This window comes from Ailuropoda melanoleuca, chromosome 11 (assembly GCF_002007445.2).
Source record: "Ailuropoda melanoleuca isolate Jingjing chromosome 11, ASM200744v2, whole genome shotgun sequence".
In the NCBI taxonomy this organism is placed as follows: domain Eukaryota; kingdom Metazoa; phylum Chordata; class Mammalia; order Carnivora; family Ursidae; genus Ailuropoda; species Ailuropoda melanoleuca.
This window is the reverse complement of record NC_048228.1, coordinates 19,222,444-19,245,896: the sequence shown is the minus strand read 5'-3', so window position 1 is coordinate 19,245,896 and position 23,453 is coordinate 19,222,444. Positions and strand designations below refer to the sequence as shown.

Here is a 23,453-nt window from a genome sequence, read left to right as displayed (position 1 = left end):
GCTACCAAGAAAGGGTAAGAATTCTGTTCAATGGCAATGACGGTAGCTTAAGAACACAAACTAGGAGCTATCCCTTTTTAGACAGTTAGATCTGTCAAAATATCATCATTTGAAAGCATAATAATGATTACTATCTCAGCCGGCATGCCAATTGTTGTGGGCAAGCATACTTCAGAAAATACTTCTGACAGATCAACCTCGTTGGTTGTTTCTGGGTACATTTTGAAGCCAATTTATCCAGGTGGAACTATCAAAAAATATTTTTTGTTTAGAATTTTTAATGGGAGGTTAAAGAGTGTATACAGCATACTTACATATTTTTATGGGTGAGCTTTAAGGGGTGACATCTTCCTGCAGCATTATTCAGGTGCAAAGTGTAGCTTCTCTATTTTGAGATAAAAAACTCTGCACTCAGCTTTTTAAAGCAGATCAAACACGTTGAGGGAAAGTGTTGCTATAGGTACCTGTAGGTTGGAGTTAGGCAGCCTCTGTCTCAGTAAGGATACGTCGCACAGTTTTCAGGAGCAGCGTGAATCCACCTGGCCCCCTGAGATTCTAATTAGAATTTATTTTCCTGGGTGAGAATCTCTCTCCTTCCTGTGACGATTCTTTCCGTGACATGTATGTACCTAAGAGAACTCTTCCAAAGAACAGCCTCAGGCACATTTAGACAACCAACTTCTGTGTGTTCTCTGTCCCTTGCATGAAGTCAAGATTCTAGATGGCAATCAGCAAGTTTCCGTTTTTCAAAAATATGACAATTCCCATCATCTATTACATTTTCCTTATTTCCATGGCTGCCAAAATCCAAAAGTTCAGTTATTGCACCTAGCTCATTCTAGGTTTTGGTTATCTCCACTAGACGTCTCCAGCCAAAGTTTGTTTAGGCCTTCTTTCATAGCCTTATCTTCACTACGGATATATATGTTACCTATGCAAATGTACAAAGTGGTTTTTTTTTTTAAAGATTTTATTCATTTGAGAGAGAGAGAGAGAGCGCTCATGAGAGCAAGAGAGAGCAGGAGCAGGGGCAAGGGAGAGGAAGAAACAGGCTCCCCACTGATCAGGGAGCCCAACTTGGGGCTCTATCTCTTGACCCTGAGCTGGAAGCAGATGCTTAACTGACTGAGCCACCCAGCCATCCCTATACAAAGTGTTTTAAATAACCTTAAAATCTTTGTGAATATGATTCTATTCAAGGTATAAATTATTTAAAAAGTGCTACAAAGGACACTAAGCCTGGGCATGTGACCAAGTGGTTCATGTGTTGCCTATGTGAGTTTTTGGATCATTACATTGACCATATTCATTCTTTGAGGTTATATCTTTGGCAAGTTGTGAATTAGAACTTGTGTTAAGCAGCTGTTAAATGTTGAGTATATCACTTGGGGCTGGTTATTTTAATGGCTCTATTTCCCTTCGTGGTCTCAACACTATTCTAACTCCCTAGCAGCTTTTAAAAGGGCTCGGAGAGGGACAAATCAGCAGACAACAAAACCCACACTTAGGAAAGGGAAAGTTCTATACTAAGGCTTTTTTGCCTTTAAACTACTCTGTGTCTCAAATGTTACTGACCTTTATACATCCCTAGGTCTTGTTTTATTTTCTGTTGGTACAATATGTATAGTATAATATGAATGGTTATCCCTGTTAATGTCAGATAAGAGGTAAGAATAGCATTCTAATTCTGACCACTTTTGAGTGATTGAAAAACTTAGAGCAAATATTTTGCAGAGAAAAGGAAACTTTTACTTTGAAAATTTAAAAAAATTGTGTGAATCCTTATGGAGTGTGTCAGCGTGTTTGTGTGTCCGCATGCTCTCAACTATGTTTTAATTTTTAAATTGGAATACCAAGTACTCCAATCATTAAATGCAGAAAGGATTGACATTGCTGAAAGAAGCAATAACTTCATTAAATATTCAAACTTTCTAGATGCATGTTATTGGGCAATAAAAAAATGTTGCATGATTACCTTTGATATTTATTAACAAAGCTAAATTGACTAGTTATGCCTGTTGACAGGATTATAAATGTGGCTTTACATACGTCGGTCCTAATGAATCATTTAGTGTTTTGATATTAGATGTGCTTTTAAAGACTTGGAGCAGCATTTGATTTTCTCAAACACAATTGGTTAGAAATAAGAAAACTTTTTGGTAATCATTAATTTAAAATTTTTTTTTAAATAATATATGAGAGAAGTAAAGGAGTTACAGCTTATTTTGAGTATTTTATTATGGAGAGTCAAAACTCTTTGATCCTGATTACGCTAATCAACTTCAAAATGATAAAACAATAACCAATTGGGGGCGCCTGGGTGGCGCAGTTGTTAAGTGTCTGCCTTCGGCTCAGGGCATGATCCCAGTGTTCTGGGATCGAGCCCCACATCAGGCTCCTCCGCTAGGAGCCTGTGTCTTCCTCTCCCACTCCCCCTGCTTGTGTTCCCTCTCTCTCGCTGGCTGTCTGTCTCTGTCAAATAAATAAATAAAATCTTAAAAAAAAAAACAATAACCAATTGAATTAGTACTATGGCTTAATTAAAAATAATTATTTCAGGTTTATGGCTCTTACTCTGTTAGGGGAAAATAAAAGCACCCTACGGTGATTGTTATAGGTAACTGTAGGTTGGAGTTGACTTAATTTTCTTAATATCATGAGCCTATACACAGGAGTCAATATTTGTTCTTTGGGAGATAACACATGTCCTTTTGCTTCTAAGCTACTGGGTCATTTATGAAGTTGCTCAAAAATACACATTTTTAAAGCAACTGCTATACATGCCAAGCAAATGGCAATAGAGATTTATAAAAAAATATATATAAAGACATATAAAGATATGAACCTAGTAATCTATGTTCAGTAATTTGAAAGCTTAGAAAAATTTAATTAAAATATATCAGGAAATTAATTTCCACCCAATTTCAATATTCAAATATTTATTAAATTTATGTTAAAGTTACATCTCTGATATTGAGATGTAACTCAATTTTTCATTGCTTCCATAGAGATTAGTCAGGGCACAACATCTGCAAATTTAATTTTAGTTTTTATCATTAAAATTATTACATGTACAACATAAAAGCATTCTTAATAGATTATTGTAAAATTTTATGTGATATAGTGAGAAAGCATTAAATCCAGAAATAAACTTACCATTTCTGTCAACAACTTAAATGAAAGTTAGCATTATATACGCAGAAATAACAATGGAAGAAAACCTACCACAGAATACCTTATTTTGTTTGCCACTCACACAGAAAAATTTATTTTAAAATCCCATCTCTTGGAAAAGAAAATTTATTTCCTTACTGAAAATAACCCGCCTATTTTGTTTTTTTGTTTTTTTTTTTTTGTAGTTTAACTTTATTCTTAAAAATCGATTTTATACTTTTTCTGCTGAAGTATCTCAGGGTTACTGAAAAACATATTTTTAGCATAATAGTAAATTCTGCTTTTAACACTTTTATTTCTGTGATATACTTTGTGATATTCCAGATTACCAGGAAAATGCTTCATTTTAAACAAATGACAGTAGGATAAGCTATATTTTAGTATAGATGTCTGTACAACTAGAATGCCTTCAATTGCAAGCAAGAAAAAACTTACTTTGTACACTGGTAATTAAAAAGGGGACTTTCTTGGCTTTCATGAATACAAAGTTCAAATAAACTCCAGTAGCATATTGATTTTTTCAGTTTTTTTTTTTCTCCTCCCACTGGCTTATTCATAACTAAGGGCTCAGATTCTGCTTTTCTCTTTGCTATGATTTCTCCAGCACAAGCTTTATTCTAGGCTGGTCTCCTTTGTGGACCTAAGATTGGAGCCATACTTTTTCTTGTTCAGATTCAAAATAAGGGAGCCTTGTCCTTGCTTTCCCAAAGAGAATCCTGAATTTGACTGATTAGACCATTTTACTTCTTTTGCTCAAATTTGAACCAGTCATTGTATCAATAGAATGGAATATGTTGATTGGCTTAAGTCATCTGATACTCTGCCTAGAGCTAGTAGATGAAAAGTTCAGCTCCATTGAAATTATATGAACTATGGGGGGAAACAAAGATACTTTAAGAAAACCAGGATGCTATCAAAAAAGAGAAAGGATATTGGGTAGGCATAGTAGTGGGTAGATGCCCACTACTATATTTTGGGCATTCCATTCTAAAAATTCACTTGCTTTCTTCATTTTTAATATTTTCTTTATTTTAAAAATTTATTTGATTTTTCCATGATTACTTAAAAGTTCATTTTACTTTTTGTTTTTTGGTTTACAAATCCAAAGACACAAATAATATAATGATTCAGTTATAGCTTAACACTTTAATGAGGTATCCATTTTCACAAAGTGAAACAGGAGATAAAGGTTTTCAGTATTTTCGAATTATATGAGAGTAAATTAAAATTATTGCCAGCCACCACAGCTCTTTTGTAGAATGCAGTAGTGGTGAGTCACCTGGTACATTTAAATTTTAAATTTGTATAAAGGAGAAATGTACAAAGCTAAGTTATCTATAATCGTCAGGAACTGAGTAAAATAAAGGTAAGAGTAAACTGTTAGTCAGCAGCAGTTTATTGCGTGTTTATTGTATGCTCAGGAGAGTTCAAATTTCTGTGGAGGATACTAAACAATTGTCAACAGGAAGTTGCTTTTAAAAAGTGTGTAGACTACATACAAAGTCAAGACAAACACACAAGAAACAAGGCAAACAACAGAAGATACTATATGATTTGGTACTAAATTGTATGGAAACAACTATATCCCAGAGGGAAAACTGGAAATTGGCTAAACTCTGTTAAGGAAAAATTCACAGAGGACTTGAGCCAGGCATTGAAAAGTAGATAAAGGGAAATTTTCCGCTGCAGAGGGGAAATTGACATGGAAGACTTTCCACATGGAAAGGCTAGTAACAACATTGTTAAGAGGTACAATTGAACTTGGTGAGTGTAGAAATATTGGTGAGACAAGCTCATCTGGAAAAATGTCAGAATATGTATTAAAGGTTTGCTCTTAATATGACTATGGGGCAACGGTACAAAAGGTCTTGATCTTCAGCTGTGGTCTGTGAAAACTGATCTTAAATCACCTTTGGTAAAATAGTTCACGTTTTCTTGGTTATTTATCTATGAGGAACTGAAAACAGAGATTATGGTAAACCTAGGGCGAATACAGTATTTTCAGTGGTGTTTCTGATTGCTAACAATACCCAGATATGATAAAATAGTGTCTGTCAAATATATTGCTAAGGCACATGGCAGAATAGTGTCGTAGAAAGAGCATGAGCTTCAGAATTGGTTCTATGTGGGTTCAAATCCCAGCTCCACATTTTGAGTAGTGTGAAACTTAAGGCATGCTTCTTAATACCTGTGAATGTTCATTTCTTTGAGTTGTACAGAGATAGATTACTTATTTCACAGGAAAAATTCTTACACCTAAGAGAACACTTGGACATTTTTCATTAAGCAGTTCATGGTAATTCCAATACTGTCATTAGGCAGAGCTTCCCTGCTTATCTCTAGTGAATGGCCTAGGAGAAGATGGAAGAAGACTAATTCTCCAATTACTAGGTGAAAGCGTGGGTGATCTCTGTGACTTGAAGGGAAGAGCTGAGGGGAGTGGAAGGAGCACTGGGTTTGGAGTCCTCCAGAGTTCAGACCCTAATTGCACCATTTGTGATGATGTCCTTGAGTAAGTGACTGCTATCTGTAGCCTTATCTGTTAAATGGCCCTAAGAGCATAGTTGTGGGGATGAAACAAGATGACATGATAAATATGCCATAAGGTTGAACCTCCTTCAAAAGATTTAAAACATTAGTCATTTTAATGTCATTTAATAGCTTAGCTAGAATCCATTAAAGAGGACTTTTGGAGAGAAGAAAGTGGTTAAAAATAACCTGTACTATCTTAACCCTGGTAAAGAATTGTCAAGTTCAAATCACCTGAGAAAATTTGTATGATATTTTAATTAATAAAATGCCTTTTTCACTACCAAGCAAATGTATAATCATATCTTTTGTTCCTTTGCCCTAAGTATACCCCCAGAGTACACAAAATAGTCTTTATTCTTGTGACTACAATTAATACCCATTGGTTTTTTAAAATCCTTTGCAGCTGTGCATTTACGATATATTTAGGGAAATAATTTGAATCATCCTGACCTTAAAGCTGGGTGATAATTTGGGGATGCTTCCCAACCTTATCTCTCATAATGCTGGTTCAAAGGAAGAAGATGATACATAGTGTCTGGGAAGGTAACTAGAGGAGTAATTACCAACCTATGCTAACCATCGTGTGATGAAGAGTTTCCTAGCATGCCGTGACTAAGGCTGCTGAGGAATACTGCTCTGTGAAAAAACCTAAATCTTGACACTGACCTTCCTGCAAAAAGATAATAAGGCTTCATCAAAAGGGGAATTCTAGCTTTGCTAAGCTCAAACCCAGAGCTATCTATAACCATTTCCATTTTCTACTTTTGGAATTGGATATGTAATTTGTTGGTTAGTTTTCTAGTAGATATGAGGGGTGTATGTAATACTCTTAGAAAACCAGCAAATGGCACATGGGATTCAGGGTATTATAAAGATTTAAAGCTGTAATTTTCAGACTCTCTTAGACTACAGATTGTCCCATCTAAGCAAATATACACAAGTGACCTACTTCAATGATTTCTTTCTTTCTTTCTTTTTTTTTTTAAGATTTTATTTATTTATTTGTCAGAGAGAGAGAGAGTGAGTGAGCGCACAAGCAGGGAGAGCTGCAGGCAGAGGGAGAAGCAGGCTCCCCGCTGAGCAAGGAACCCAATGCGGGGGATCGATCCCAGGACCCTGGGATCATGACCTGAGCCCAAGGCATCCTGCACTCATTCCTTCTTATAAATACAAAGACTTAATCTTACCCAATTGCAAAATACTGTAGGGTAACACATGACTACCATATTAGGTAGCTTTGTCTTTGCGTTTTCACAAAGTTACTTGAAAATAACTGTCTAGGATATGAATTCTTTCCTAAAGAGAAAGTGTAAAGTATGAGTGGTAAAAGGTATGATTGGCAAGGTAGGCAGGCCATGATCAGATCATGCATGACCTTGTTGGACATTGTGTTAGCTAGCAATTGCTGCACAACAAATTATCTCTAAACTTAGTGGCTTAAATTAGCAAAAAACATTATTATCATAACAATTTCTGTGGATCAGGAATTTAGTAGTGGTTTAGTTATGCGGTCATGGCTCAGAGTCTCTCATGAGGTTGGGATGAAAATGTTGACCATCTGAAGGCTTTCCTAGGGCTTGAAGATTCACTATGAGGGTGTTTTTTTCACCTTGGTGCTACTTGTTGGTAGGAGGCAAGTTGGTGCTAGTTGGCAAGTTGGTGCTAGTTGTTGGTGGGACGTCTCAATTCCTTCTCACTTGAGTCTCTCTATAGATTGCTCGAATATCATCATGATTTGGCAGCTCATTACCTCCAGAGCAAGTGATCCAAAAGAGGGCAAGGCAATAAAGCAATGACTTTTAAACCCTAGCCTCAAAGTCATACACAATCATTTCCACCATAATCAGTACCTTGTAAGTGAATTACCAATTGGGCCACATTCAAAGTAAGGGGAATTAGGCTTTAGCTTATTTGAAGGGAGACATGTCAAAGAATTGAAGACATGTTTTAAAACCACCACAGACATAAAAAAGGAACTTGGTTTTGACTTTACTTTATTCACTTGCCCATTTAACAAATATTTATTGAACATCTACTCTGTGCTGAACATTGTTATGGCACTGAATCAGGCCTCTTAGAGAGGGTGATTCTTGTATCAAGGCCTGAAAGATGAGAAGGGAAGGGTAAGAGTTTCCAAGCATCCCTCCATCAGCTGTGTCCACTTACCTCCTATTGTCTCCTTAATCTATGATACTGGCCAGTCCACTTGGTGGTCTGTTCAGTCTCTGGGTTAAAATTTCCTCAACTGTAAAATGATGAGTTCCCTTTCAGCTATAACATTTTCATCTAGGAAAATAGGGCAGTTTCTTTTGATCATTAAGATATACTTAATAACTTTGGCCACATAAGACCAAAAATAAGAACAAATAAAATAACAATGAATAGTGTACAGAGATATGCCATTTGAAATATCCATAATCACTTTCCACTCTTTTAGCTTATGATTGATCCTTACCTAGGTAGTAGCGGGAATTGCAGTTTTCTGTTATTGTCTGGTTAAGAGATCTTTGAATTTTTTTTTTTAAAGATTTTGTTTATATTCGACAGAGATAGAGACAGCCAGCGAGAGAGGGAACACAAGCAGGGGGAGTGGGAGAGGAAGAAGCAGGCTCATAGCGGAGGAGCCTGAAGTGGGGCTCGATCCCATAACGCCCGGGATCACGCCCTGAGCTGAAGGCAGACGCTTAACCGCTGTGCCATCCAGGCGCCCCAGATCTTTGAATTTTTTTTAAAATAATTTTTAAACCTGTAAAAATTCTCATCAAAATGCATTCCTGCATTGGCTTTTACTCAGGTTTGGTAATTTTGCTTACTGGTTTTTACTATTCACAAGATTTGTCATTAGGCTTCGAGAACAGAATTCCCCACTTGAACTAGGTGCCTGCAGCAAATACACTGGGAATTCTCATACAAGCACTGCATTTCCTGAGAGATGGGGAAAGTGAAACCAGAAAAGAACATCAAATAACATTTTATTTTCTGTAGATCTACTATCTGGTTTAATTAAGGCCTCCTAATTTCCTCTTAGCCCTGTGTGTTTGGGCCAAAAGTACCTTTTTTCATAGTATTAATTGCTGATTCTTTAGTATATATATAAAATTGTCTCTCTCTCTCTCTCCCTCTCTCTCTATATATAAATAAAACTGGCTCGATGCATACTAATTACCAAAAGAACCACAAAGAAAATGCTATCAGAGCACTGAAGAGTGAGCAATTAATACTATGAAAAAAGGCACTTTACATATATGTATGTATACTTGACATATATCCTTTACATGTACACTTTTGATGTATATGTACATATACTTTACATATATATGTAATAAACAATAGTATATATGGAGCTACAAATGATTCTATATACATGTATTCTGTGAACTCTGTTATATTTTCTGCTCATGAGGACAGAAACAATATTATATTCTTATTTTTTACTCTTAAGACACCTCATCCAGTGCCTAAGTGAAAAACTGTAGAATAAATTTGGCTCTATAAAAAAGATTTGAATTGAATGGTAACATTGACTCCAGTTAAGATTAATTTTATATGATCAATCTTTTCAAGTCATCCAATTAATGAATCTTCATTTGTGTAAGGGAAGAATTAGGTAATATGTGCTGACAAAATTAAGTCTGAAAAATTAAGAATATTAAACATTGGTAATGATGATAGTTCTTAGAATTTTGGTCCTTGTTGAAAACATTGATTCTAAACCATTCATTACTTTGCGTATTGGCATTATTTGTCTCTGTATAATTTCTTTGAAATGACATACAGATATCAATAGGTCTAGTTGATTTTAAAATGTTCTGAAAAGCTTCAATAAGTCCACATTTGATAGGTAGGTATATAAATATTAGTTCATATTCATTCAATTTTCCCAGATAATCCAATTACCTAAAGAAATTCTCACCAGTGGCAAAAACCTGACTACTGGCTTGTAGTTATATCACTAATGAAAGCAGGAAAAACATTTTTTTTGTAATGTTATGTGTGTTTTAATTCTTGAAACATAGCATAGTTTCTGGATTTGAAGAAAACTGTTATAACTTCTTAATAAGTATGAGAAATTTTATCAAATATGATCAATCAATCATATAGAGTAAAACCACTTTTAATCTTTAAGTAGAATATGAATACATAAATAATTACATGTAATTACATTTTAAAATATCAAAATTCAAATTAATATTCCTAAGCCTTACTTCTCAGCTGGATTATTACAAAAGCCATATTTCTGCTTTTCCAGACTATACTCTGGCCATTTTCCAATTCTTCTCCAATCCTGGCAAATCCATCCCTTTAAAAGGAGAATGGGATCATGCCAAGCCTCAGCTTAAAACCATGATTCCCGAGGCTTCAGAATAAAATTCAGACTCCTTAGCATGGCACATGGGAGCTGATCCCTGCCTGTTCAGCCTCCTTCTCCTACTAGTCACACTGAATTATTTGCAGATCCCTAGATGTTCAGTGTTTTCTCATGGGGTTTCCACTGTGTGAAATCCCTTTCCTGCTTCTATGCCTAACTTCATTTTTCATGATTCAGTTCAAACCAAATCACTCACTATGTCTACCAAATGTCACTTCTGGTGACTTCCTTTGGGTATAATTTCCTCATCCAGCTTGATTCTGTGCCCTTCAGTGTCCTCTTTATAGCCCTCATGTAACAACAACTTCTCCTCCTTCTTCCTTCCTTCCTTCCTTCCTTCCTTCCTTCCTTCCTTCCTTCCTTCCCTCCCTCCCTCCTTTCTTTTCTCTTCTCTTCTCTTCTCTTCTCTTCTCTTCTCTTCTCTTCTCTTCTCTTCTCTTCCCTTCCCTTCCCTTCCCTTCCCTTCCCTTCCCTTCCCTTCCCTTCCCTTCCCTTCCCTTCCCTTCCCTTCCCTTCCCTTCCCTTCCCTTCCCTTCCCTTCCCTTCCCTTCCCTTCCCTTCCCTTCCCTTCCCTTCCCTTCCCTTCCCTTCCCTTCCCTTCCCTTCCCTTCCCTTCCCTTCCCTTCCCTTCCCTTCCCTTCCCTTCCCTTCCCTTCCCTTCCCTTCCCTTCCCTTCCCTTCCCTTCCCTTCCCTTCCCTTCCCTTCCCTTCCCTTCCCTTCCCTTCCCTTCCCTTCCCTTCCCTTCCCTTCCCTTCCCTTCCCTTCCCTTCCCTTCCCTTCCCTTCCCTTCCCTTCCCTTCCCTTCCCTTCCCTTCCCTTCCCTTCCCTTCCCTTCCCTTCCCTTCCCTTCCCTTCCCTTCCCTTCCCTTCCCTTCCCTTCCCTTCCCTTCCCTTCCCTTCCCTTCCCTTCCCTTCCCTTCCCTTCCCTTCCCTTCCCTTCCCTTCCCTTCCCTTCCCTTCCCTTCCCTTCCCTTCCCTTCCCTTCCCTTCCCTTCCCTTCCCTTCCCTTCCCTTCCCTTCCCTTCCCTTCCCTTCCCTTCCCTTCCCTTCCCTTCCCTTCCCTTCCCTTCCCTTCCCTTCCCTTCCCTTCCCTTCCCTTCCCTTCCCTTCCCTTCCCTTCCCTTCCCTTCCCTTCCCTTCCCTTCCCTTCCCTTCCCTTCCCTTCCCTTCCCTTCCCTTCCCTTCCCTTCCCTTCCCTTCCCTTCCCTTCCCTTCCCTTCCCTTCCCTTCCCTTCCCTTCCCTTCCCTTCCCTTCCCTTCCCTTCCCTTCCCTTCCCTTCCCTTCCCTTCCCTTCCCTTCCCTTCCCTTCCCTTCCCTTCCCTTCCCTTCCCTTCCCTTCCCTTCCCTTCCCTTCCCTTCCCTTCCCTTCCCTTCCCTTCCCTTCCCTTCCCTTCCCTTCCCTTCCCTTCCCTTCCCTTCCCTTCCCTTCCCTTCCCTTCCCTTCCCTTCCCTTCCCTTCCCTTCCCTTCCCTTCCCTTCCCTTCCCTTCCCTTCCCTTCCCTTCCCTTCCCTTCCCTTCCCTTCCCTTCCCTTCCCTTCCCTTCCCTTCCCTTCCCTTCCCTTCCCTTCCCTTCCCTTCCCTTCCCTTCCCTTCCCTTCCCTTCCCTTCCCTTCCCTTCCCTTCCCTTCCCTTCCCTTCCCTTCCCTTCCCTTCCCTTCCCTTCCCTTCCCTTCCCTTCCCTTCCCTTCCCTTCCCTTCCCTTCCCTTCCCTTCCCTTCCCTTCCCTTCCCTTCCCTTCCCTTCCCTTCCCTTCCCTTCCCTTCCCTTCCCTTCCCTTCCCTTCCCTTCCCTTCCCTTCCCTTCCCTTCCCTTCCCTTCCCTTCCCTTCCCTTCCCTTCCCTTCCCTTCCCTTCCCTTCCCTTCCCTTCCCTTCCCTTCCCTTCCCTTCCCTTCCCTTCCCTTCCCTTCCCTTCCCTTCCCTTCCCTTCCCTTCCCTTCCCTTCCCTTCCCTTCCCTTCCCTTCCCTTCCCTTCCCTTCCCTTCCCTTCCCTTCCCTTCCCTTCCCTTCCCTTCCCTTCCCTTCCCTTCCCTTCCCTTCCCTTCCCTTCCCTTCCCTTCCCTTCCCTTCCCTTCCCTTCCCTTCCCTTCCCTTCCCTTCCCTTCCCTTCCCTTCCCTTCCCTTCCCTTCCCTTCCCTTCCCTTCCCTTCCCTTCCCTTCCCTTCCCTTCCCTTCCCTTCCCTTCCCTTCCCTTCCCTTCCCTTCCCTTCCCTTCCCTTCCCTTCCCTTCCCTTCCCTTCCCTTCCCTTCCCTTCCCTTCCCTTCCCTTCCCTTCCCTTCCCTTCCCTTCCCTTCCCTTCCCTTCCCTTCCCTTCCCTTCCCTTCCCTTCCCTTCCCTTCCCTTCCCTTCCCTTCCCTTCCCTTCCCTTCCCTTCCCTTCCCTTCCCTTCCCTTCCCTTCCCTTCCCTTCCCTTCCCTTCCCTTCCCTTCCCTTCCCTTCCCTTCCCTTCCCTTCCCTTCCCTTCCCTTCCCTTCCCTTCCCTTCCCTTCCCTTCCCTTCCCTTCCCTTCCCTTCCCTTCCCTTCCCTTCCCTTCCCTTCCCTTCCCTTCCCTTCCCTTCCCTTCCCTTCCCTTCCCTTCCCTTCCCTTCCCTTCCCTTCCCTTCCCTTCCCTTCCCTTCCCTTCCCTTCCCTTCCCTTCCCTTCCCTTCCCTTCCCTTCCCTTCCCTTCCCTTCCCTTCCCTTCCCTTCCCTTCCCTTCCCTTCCCTTCCCTTCCCTTCCCTTCCCTTCCCTTCCCTTCCCTTCCCTTCCCTTCCCTTCCCTTCCCTTCCCTTCCCTTCCCTTCCCTTCCCTTCCCTTCCCTTCCCTTCCCTTCCCTTCCCTNTGACCTACACATTCAAGCTCTGTCCATCTACTACTTCCCCCTCTCTAGCAAACAACTCGAGGGGTGTCTGTTAGATTCCTGTTGTTGCTGTAACAAATGACCGCAAATGCATTTTAGAAATCTGAAGTTAGCCTGACTGGGCTAAAACCAAGGTGCTGGCACTGCAGTTCTTTCTGGAAGCTCTAAGTGAAAATCTCTTTCCTTTGGATCACGTCCCCTCCTTCCACCTTCAAAGCCAGCAGTACTGAGCCTTCTCTCCTCTCTGACCTCCTGCCTCCCTCTTATAAAAACCCTGTGATTCCATCATACCCAACTGGACAGTCCAGGATAATCTCCCCACCTGGAGATCCTTCACTTAGTCACATCTGCAAAGTTCCTTTTGCCATACAGGGTCACATTTACAACTCCTGGGGATTAAGATGAGGAGGGACGGATTTGAGGGCCATTAGTCTGTCACAGGGTGGGCATGGCAACAGACCCTTGGGTGAATGAACCCAAAGACAGAGTCTAAGTGATCTCTGGCACCACATGGAGGGGGCTGCATAGGCAAGGATTCTGGGTAGCTGCATGCCTGCTGTGTGGTCTGGAAGCAGGGGAGCTGGAGGATGAGGGTGGGCGCGTCCACCTGGGCGTCGGGATCCCCAGCCTTGCTCAGCTAGAAGAGGCCCCCTAGAGCCCCAGACCCAGGGCAGGAGCCTAAGAATGCTACCTTTCTTTTCCCTATTGATCCGGCAACCACAGTTCATTTCCCTTTCTCCTGATCTATACACGAGATTCTGTCAGAGGAAACCATGTAAGCAAATTGTTTTACTCTATTAGAAGTTCTTCCTCTTCTTTTTTTTTTTTTTTTTGCATCCTGCCTTTTACTTGTCGTGAAAGAGCCCCATCCCACACCCACTCATTGTTTTTAACCATCCTCACTGGCTTTCCCTTCCTTTGAATCTCTAATTCTGTCCTTCCGCCACCTCTTCAGTGTTCTTAAAATACCCAAGATTTCACCTGTTTTCTGTGTTTTAAAAAATATGCTATCCAGCCAGCAAGTTATTCCTGAATCCTACAGAATTGTCGATTCATTCCTCTTACAATATTTCTCAGTTTTAAAATTTCCTCCTCCATTTGAAGCCTGCAGATTTTCTTTTATAATCGAATTTAAAATGTCTTTCCTTGTTCTACCTGTATACTCGTATTTTTATAGTTTGCTGGATCTTGCCATTTTAGATAATGTTTCCACACTTATACAATGCATATAGAAGAATTTTTCAAAATAGTTATTTTTTTCTTTTAAGTTTTTGAAAATCTCTGAAGTCTCGTTTATGTTTTTGCTTATTCTCATTAATGCATGGATTTTTTAAGGGAATCGACAACGTTTAAGACTGTGACATTGTTTTGAGAGAATTGTTAGATTTGAGAGTTTATGGATTACTACATGTTTTCTATCTCTTTTTTTTTTTTTACAAAGCTTTACTTTTTTTAAAAAATGAGGTGTTACCTATTGCAAAGGATCTGATGAAAAGAAAATTTGCCAATTTAAACTTAATTTTAAACTCAAGTTATACAATTTCAGTGATATTTTTAAAACTATGACTGCATAATGATGTTATAATATTACCATAGTATATGCTTCCTGAGGGCAGATGTCTGTCTTATTACTGTATCCCAGTGATGTCCCAACTACAGTGGTCAGATTTTAGTAAATAACTGAATAAATGATATGGGAATTAATGAATGATAAATTTTTTTTTCAATCAGATTTGCAATCACTTCTAGTCTATTCTGGAATGAGTAATAATTTATAACTTTAAAGGTGCTAGCTAAACTGTGTACATTCAAGATAATGATGGTACATTTATATAGTTTATGAATTAATAAATACAGATGATATTACATAAGTGTTTTATAAATATACTACATGTAGTGAGAATCTGATGCATGTTATAAGATTGTATTAAGATATTAAATATTTTTAGCTTTAACAGTGTTAGGCGATGTGAAATGTAAATCTCTGGAACTGAAATGAAGATAGGAAAATGAGGGAAATATTGCTTCTGTATCCCTTTGTCCTCATTTTTTTTTAGGAATGTGTGGGAATTTGTTCACTCTGATTGTGGTTAGTTTTATAGTAGTAAATATATGTATTCTTCACTGTGGAGATATATGTTTCATCATTTCAAAAGTTTACTCCATAGTGTTCTCTTTTTCTTCGTCTGGTATTCTTCCCCAGTTTAAACTTTAGAAATGGTTAAAGATGTCTTTTTATTGTTTGTCCTCAGAATGGCTTCACTCCTTTATACATGGCTGCCCAGGAGAACCACATTGATGTTGTAAAATATCTGCTTGAAAATGGAGCTAACCAGAGCACTGCTACTGAGGTGAGACTGTCAACCCTATAGGTTCAAATTCTCTAATCTTAATGGGCATGTTCTTTATATCCACCTGCAGAGGATCTCCACTATCTTGTCTAAATTACGGTAAAGAATGTTTGCACTGCTGTCATCATCTATAACAGTGGCCATGAACGAATGACCCAGCACACACAGTTGAATGAGTTTATGCCTTGACTTGGGATCCATGTCATTTTGCTCTTACATGAGCTCATGCTTCCGTCAGTTTGCCATTCTCTAGGTTTTGGGAGCTTGTATACTATTCTAAAATTCCATGATAGTAAATTCTACCCATCTCTTTTCATCAATATTTTATCTGTTAGGATCCAATTCAGTTCTTTAAAGGAATAATTTTTAATGATCAGGAATGATTTTAGGCATTTGTGTTTGCACGATTTCATGAGGAGTATGTCACGAAAAAGAATTCACATTTTCTGAAGCACAAATTATGGCACATAGTTGTGTGACTATGATTATAGCAACAACTAAATAGAATGTTCTAAGTCAATTCAGTATTAGCATATTTAGGACATCTAGATATAAGAACAGGTCAGAGTGGGGCAACTTAGAACATCACTTTCCTTTTCCTATGCATATCCTCCAGTAAACAGAGCTGCTTTGTTATTTTCCTTCCCATTTTGCCTAGGCAGATTAAGGAGCAAGTTCAGTGGTTGCTTAGAGCAGTGATTTTTAAGCGATGCTCCAGAAACCTTTGAGTTTGAAGAAATTGCCTCAAGGGGCCACCAGACGGTTGGAAGTGGATGACATAGAAGAGAAGGGGAAAGAGTTCCACTGGGCCATGCCTCTCCTCACCCCTTCCAACCAGATCATGCAGGCTTTATTTTTCCTTTTTCACATTCTGTGCCTCCACTGATAAAGCTTTAAAACTCCTGCCCTGGAGTGAAAGATGACTGATAGATGTTTGTCATCCAGAAACAAACCTGATCATTTTTAATTTCTAGTGTGACTTCCTCTCTGAACAATTAAGTCTGTAGGCGAAATAAACATGAATTCCCTCCTAACCTGTGCTCGGGGAAGAGATCCTTGTAATCTATTAAATCCATTTCCAGTCCCTTTGGCAGAAAACTTTTTATGGAGCCAATTGGTATAACTTTCTAACAGCTTATTTTCCGTAGTTAAAAACAAAATCCCAAGAAATCAGTACTAATGGGACCATGTTTCTTTTTTGCTTATGTTTGGAAAACACAACTGACCAATGTAAAATGATTTCAAGTCTCTATTTAGCACACACAGATTTTTATACTCTTACACATGGGTACAGTGTGATTTTTATGATTTGGGGCCTTTTTCTTTTTTTTTTCCTGAGACACTAATTATGTCAATGAGTAGCATGTGAATATCTTCAGGCAAAGCTTGAGCAAATATATGAAACTTTATCTCTGAATTAGGACCACTAAGAAATGTACCAAAATAAGGAAACCTGTGTTTATTTTATTTTATTTTATTTTCTTGAATGCAGAATCACTTACCCAAAGAAACCTTGACACTGCAGAGTTCTTCTATTCACCAACAGACTTATTACTTCTAGCGTATGGTTTAGGGGAATCCAGCTTGTTGGTATTCTTAGCTGTTTCAAGGCTTCTTTGGTCTAGGCCTCTGTAGCATTTCAGTCCGGTTCCAAAAATATCCCTTTATGTACATTGCATCAGCAGAGGCCGTGTTACATTGTGATTCTCAGAAAACTAAAACCCTCTCTGATTTCTACACAAAAATGCAGCTTTTGCAAGTGAATCATATGAAGTTTTGAATCCTAGCTTAGACATGTGTATGCCTGTTTTTGTTTCATTTTTAATATTTAAATAACTAAAATTAATTTTTTCCTGACTCGACATATATAAACTTCGTTGATTAATCCCCCACTGCTGACCCTAAATGATTATCAAGTGCACATATATGGACAAACCTCTGCACATTCCCTTTAGTCTATCATTCTGTGGAAAACTACTATCCTTACAGGGCTTTATGGCTGGTTACGGTTTGATATTTTGTTGTATTGCCAAACACCATGTATAGTCTCGTGTGCACATGTGTCTGCACATGTGCACTCTGAACCTATTAGTAGGACCTAATATGTAAACACTAATTACTGATCAAGACACTGTTACTACTTTTAAAATCAGATAATTATGAGATTATTCAATATGGCAATGAAACCCATGTTTGAAAATAAATATTTAAAATTTGAAATTTCCTGTAATTATAGCAGTTAGCATTGGTAAATAAATGATGAAAAATGAAGCTACTGATTTTTAATATGGGTTTCTTTTTCATAGAGTTAGTTGAGGTACTTGAAAAAATCATTTCAAATGTTGACCCTTCCCTTGTGAAGTATGGGTTAGAATGAAATCATTGAGGTGAATATCCAAAGTTAAATTCTCTGAGGGAATCCTCTGTCCCTCCAGTACCATCTTTTTAACTCTTTACTTGCCTCCGTCTTCCTGAGTGTTACCAAAATTGAAGGCTAAAAACTTTTTAACTCGGTTCTGTGCTGTCAGCAAATGCATTGTCTCTAAGGAAAAACAAAGTTCGCACTCTTTTTGTGTAAACCATCCCAGGGTTGCAGTGGATAATCAGATGTGTGTGTGGTAATGGGCCTGTTCTTTCCTCCTTCACAGAGTGTTAGGCTACATTTTTCATTTTACAACACTACATGGTTCACTCTTCCGTTCTATTAAGTGAAATGCTTATTTAAAATTCAATTCTTATTAAAACAAATTCAAGTCTTTTTGTGGTAGTGCGATAGGAAATCATTTTTCCTCAAAAATCTAGTTTTCAAGAATTATTGCTGGAAACAAATTGAGGGGTTGGATTATGGTAAATTGCTGGTGTCCCTAAAATGCAGTCGTACGATCTCTTACCTGCATCGCTTCTATGAATGGAAACTTCTGAGACTTGTTTTCAAGCTTTTGTGGAATAAGGGAAGTTATAACATAATCAGAGCCTGGCTTATACATATTTTTTCTATTTATTTGCCACCTTTCCATTAACTGAATACTTGTTTCTAAAGAGAAAACATGGTTTCCAACTTTTCTGACATGGTTATCCATCTACTCGTCAAACTCTTCTAACTTTGATGATCTGTGGATCTGTGCTATTGGTTTTTAAAAATTGTTTTCCAAGTTTAGAATTAAAAACTTTTTTTCATTACCTAGCACATGTAATTTTATATCTAAATGATCTAAATAATATAAAATTCAACTAAGTGCAAAATTAAAGACTTAGCTTTATTTACCAAAAGGTTTTAGATTACATTATGTCCCAAACTTGCCAAATTAATTGGTAATAGACAATTTCATTGCTGGTTATTGTTCTCCCTAATCAATAGAGAGATATTTAGCAACTTACATAGTTAATAACATAATTTATTTCCCTGTCTTGGCTACCATATCTTTGATTCTCAATCAGACTTCTTTTCCATTATCTCTACCCTCCCCATATTTTCCTTTCTATAAGGTATTACTTAAGGTTGGTTCTAATTTTTATTTTCCCATTGTAAACATACATTTAAGCACATCTTATATGCAGTATGCTTTGTTAGGGAATGCAGATGTTTTTCAAGATATGTAGAACAGAAACCAAGAAAACAATCTGATAAAGCCAGTCCATAGTATGGTAAATGATTATCAATTGCTTTAATCTTTTTTTTTTATCAGTTTCAGAGGTAGAATTTAATGATTCATCAATTGCATATAACACCCAGTGCTCATTACATCAAGTGCCCTCCTTAATGCACACCACCCAGTTGCTCCATCCCCCCACCCTCCTCCCCTCCAGCAACTCTCAGTGCAGCATCTCTTATGGTTTGTCTCCCTCTCTATCTTCATCTTATTTTATTTTTCCTTTCCTTCCCCTATGTTCATCTGTTTTATTTCTTAAATTTCACATATGAGTGAAACCATATGTTATTTGTCTTTCTCTGATTTATTTTGCTTAGCATAATACCCTCTAGTTCCATCCATATTATTGCAAATTGCAAAATTTCATTCTTTTTGATGGCTGAGTAATATTTGTGTGTGTGTGTGTCTGTGTGTGTGTGTATGTACGTGTGTGTGTGTGTGTGTGTACATATGTGTGTGTGTGTGTACCACCTCTTCTTTATCTATTCATCTGTCAATGGATATCTGAGCTCTTTCCATATTTTGTCTATTGTGGACATTGCTGCTATAAACATTAGGGTGCCTGTTCCCCTTCGAATCACTATGTTTGTATCCTTTGAATAAATACCTAGTAGTGCAATTGCTGGGTCATAGGGTAGTTTTATTTTTAACTTTTTGAGGAACCTCCATACTGTTTTCCAGAGTGGCTGTACCAGTTTGCATTCCCACCAGCAGTGTAAGAGTGTTCCCCTTCTTCTTTATCTTAATTATGATTTTAAACATTAGAGGCATTGCTTAGAGTTGCATCCCATGCTTCCAAAAATTAATGGAAGATTTTTTCTTCTTCCATTTTACTAGGATGGCTTCACGCCACTCGCTGTGGCACTCCAGCAAGGACACAACCAGGCAGTGGCCATCCTCTTAGAGAATGATACCAAAGGAAAAGTGAGGCTGCCAGCTCTGCATATTGCAGCTAGGAAAGATGACACCAAATCCGCTGCACTCCTGCTTCAGAACGATCACAATGCTGACGTACAATCCAAGGTAAAAAAGCTGAACACATTTGTGGAAAGGAACTCTTCGGCTGCCAGGTTCCTCCTGGTGGATGATAAAGAAGTAGGCCATGGTGATAATGCAAAATTATTTCTGGTCATCGAAAGAGATACATTACTTTCAGAGGTATTTCAGAAAGAAGGGGACCATCTATTGGGTATAGTAACCAAAAAAATTTAAAGATAATTTTCTTTTAAAGATGAGGGTCAGCTTTTTAGAAATCTGCCTATTTATTCTATTTGTAATCAAAAACAATAGAAGCGGAATTACAAAGATAAAATTTTATTGTGTAGTGTTATGGATGTCTTTTCTCAGTAGAATGTATTCTGGCATGTTGAAACAGTGTATCCAATTGCAGTGAGCAAGATTGACTGTTTCCTTAATTTTGCACTGTGTAATATCTTCCCTCTTTTTTCCATACAACACTGCTTCAGATGATGGTGAATAGGACAACTGAGGTACAGTATTATGGTTATACCACAATATATCTTGTTTTTATTGATTTTAGTTTTTTGCCCAATTAGAATAAGTGCTCACTAATTCATACTAATGATTGGAATTTCCATTAGGAAGAAATTAATTTAAAAACTTTTCCCATAATTAAGGCAAGTGAATAATTCAAAATAGTTAATGTAACATATATCGGAAGGTATTTTTATCAGTGAAACTATTTAAATAGTTTGTTAGAATAGATCATGACATGAAACTCTTCCTTAATATGTATTTTCTAAGTGAGATTTAACTATTAATAAGAAATATGACTTCTCTTAATGAGATTTCTCAGGTTAGAGTTTAGCAAAGTGAAATTTAAGGAGGTTTCTTTGCCACTGTTTTATCCTTTTATCTCCTTGCAGTTGCCCTTTTTTCACCACATTGTATATAATCAATAGTGATATTGAGCATATCATGATCAAAGCATTTGCTTTTATCTCGCTAAGTCTTAACAATAAGTGATATGAAATCATCTATTTTCCACATACCAAAGTAAGTCACATTGATCACCAGGAACATTCAGTTCAGAAGCCTCTTGGTATTGTGTGTGTGTGTGTGTTTAGCAGTCTCTCCTTGACCATTGCTACAGAGAGGCACTAACACAAACATCGTTGAAAGTATATTGTGAAAATTAAACCTGTATTCAAAGGCAAGTGACTGTGTAGGTTGATTTCACTTTGTTGAGGGGACTCTAGGCTAACATCTCATGATCCCTGGGTTGTGGACCTGGAGAGGTTTTGAGCATTCATTTAGTATTTACTGAGAGTGGTGTATTTCTAAAACCAATATCTTGTTTGTTAACAAATTTACCTATTGAGATGTGAATACTTGAGTTAGTCATATTATTTCTTCTGTTCCATATCTGTACATGGAGCTTAGGACATAGATTGGAAAAAAAAGAAAAAGCCCAATTGCTTATGAAATTTCTCAAGACTGGAACCATATAAATTGATATCTTAATTACTGATTTTAATACTTTAATTCTTTAGGTGATTTTTGGTGGTTGTTAAAGAGATATTTTTGAAAGCAATTTTGGCTCTAAACATTGCGTTGAAAGCAGCAGTTTGGGGAGATTTGTACTGAGTTAGAAATATTTCTTTGAGGTCAATAGAGTAACAAAGAAGGGAGCCCTTCCAATGATACCCCTGTAGAAAAGTGAACTAAGCTTTCTACCTTCGTGGTAATCAGGCAAGAGTTCCTCTGAGGGGCTTATACAAGCTTTGTGTTGGTTGCTCCAAGAGTCAGAGTCTGACTCATCATCACCGATCATTGACGAGGCTGTGTCACACAATAAATTGGTTTATTTTTGCAAATGAGAAAAATAATTTGAAAATGATTCACCGGCAATCGCTATGTTTTTTTTCTGAAATTAAATTGAAACTTAAAGGATAGACTTACATTCAGGATATATCTGGATGACGGGAAGTGTCAAGATAAAAATGAAAAACTTTCAGTCAATTATTTCCTAAAATACAAAAGTTTGACATTTTATAAATAACAGCCTGGTTGAAGACTGATTTTCCTTCATTTTGACATGAATATTTGGCATCATGTAGACACAAAAATATCTTTACCACAAGTGTGGGATTTGGATTGATAGTTACTATTCTTATTTTGTGTCTTGTTTCTCTATAGTCAGAAATTATTTGCAGCTAATTTGACTGACAGCACGGAGGAATTTCTATTACTTAAAATATCTGAATACTTATTTACGCCATTAANGTAGACACAAAAATATCTTTACCACAAGTGTGGGATTTGGATTGATAGTTACTATTCTTATTTTGTGTCTTGCTTCTCTATAGTCAGAAATTATTTGCAGCTAATTTGACTGACAGCACGGAGGAATTTCTTTTTTTTTTTTTTTTAAAGATTTTATCTATTTATTCGACAGAGATAGAGACAGCCAGCGAGAGAGGGTACACAAGCAGGGGGAGTGGGAGAGGAAGAAGCAGGCTCATAGTGGAAGAGCCTGACGTGGGGCTCGATCCCATAACGCTGGGATCACGCCCTGAGCCGAAGGCAGACGCTTAACCGCTGTGCCACCCAGGCGCCCCAGCACGGAGGAATTTCTATTACTTAAAATATCTGAATACTTATTTAGGCCATTAAAAAAAAATAAAGTCACCAAAAACTGTTTATCAAGTGAATAGGAAAATAATGGTTGTGATTTAGATAATATTTCTTAAAAACAATATTACATAAATCAAAGTTCATCTCAAATAAAAGGGAATGATACAAAATAACTTCAAAGCTGCAGGATTTGATATCCAATTCTGTAAAACCAGTCTTTATTGTTCCTATCACCTTTTATTGAGTAAGGAAAATGACAAAATTATGGAGAGCAAGGATAATATATTTTTGCGTACTTTAATAATAAAAGAGTTAATCAACTTCTATTGTGAAAATGGCAAAAAAGAAATGAAAGGAAGTATACTTTTCTTCCATGAAGACTTTCAGACTCATTTTTTAAACATTCTGAGAGTAAACAGTTTTCTAAAGCCTATGTAATTGACTTAACCTGCTTATTTTATTTTATAACAATCTTATTGATAAAATTTGTTTTCATTAGCATTCAAAATGGCATTCAGCTGATTTTTTTTCTTTATTTGATATTTACATTGATGCCAGGTATATTGTTTAGTTTTTGTTTTTTAACTCTTTTTCATTATAACAACCTGTTCTCACTGAACACAGTTGTTAAAGAAGACAGACATATGACAGTGTAAATCATGTGGAATGAATAGTATATCCTCCGTAAGATACAACATATTCGTAGTTCCAAAGACACAATGCCAACCAATTCTGGGCTTGTTTTTTGTTTGTTTGTTTGTTTTTTAATTATAAAGCCCCAAACAAAACAAAACAGTAGTTTTGAGCCTTTCTCTGGAGAAAATTTTTTTATTCATAATTATTTTAATCCTATGGTTGAAACCTTGTTGTTTAATCTTACTCTGTTTTTCTCTAAAGCTAAACCAAATCAAGAAACATGGTTTTGTATAAAAAATAA

The 23,453-nt window shown here is 38.0% G+C and overlaps 1 protein-coding gene across 49 annotated transcripts in view; it reads left to right on the top strand.

The window, feature by feature from the left end:
* The window catches only part of ANK2 (ankyrin 2), a 629,716-nt gene that overhangs the window by 476,782 nt on the left and 129,481 nt on the right, over positions 1–23,453 (top strand). For 44 of the 49 annotated variants that reach the window (XM_034671321.1, XM_034671324.1, XM_034671320.1 and 41 more), the window contains 3 exons: positions 15,171–15,269; positions 19,757–19,942; positions 20,386–20,409. In XM_034671321.1, coding sequence (XP_034527212.1) covers positions 15,171–15,269; positions 19,757–19,942; positions 20,386–20,409 — 309 coding nt within the window. The remainder of the gene's footprint in view (positions 1–15,170; positions 15,270–19,756; positions 19,943–20,385; positions 20,410–23,453) is intronic. The other 5 variants (XM_034671316.1, XM_034671327.1, XM_034671353.1 and 2 more) reach the window with 1 other exon arrangement.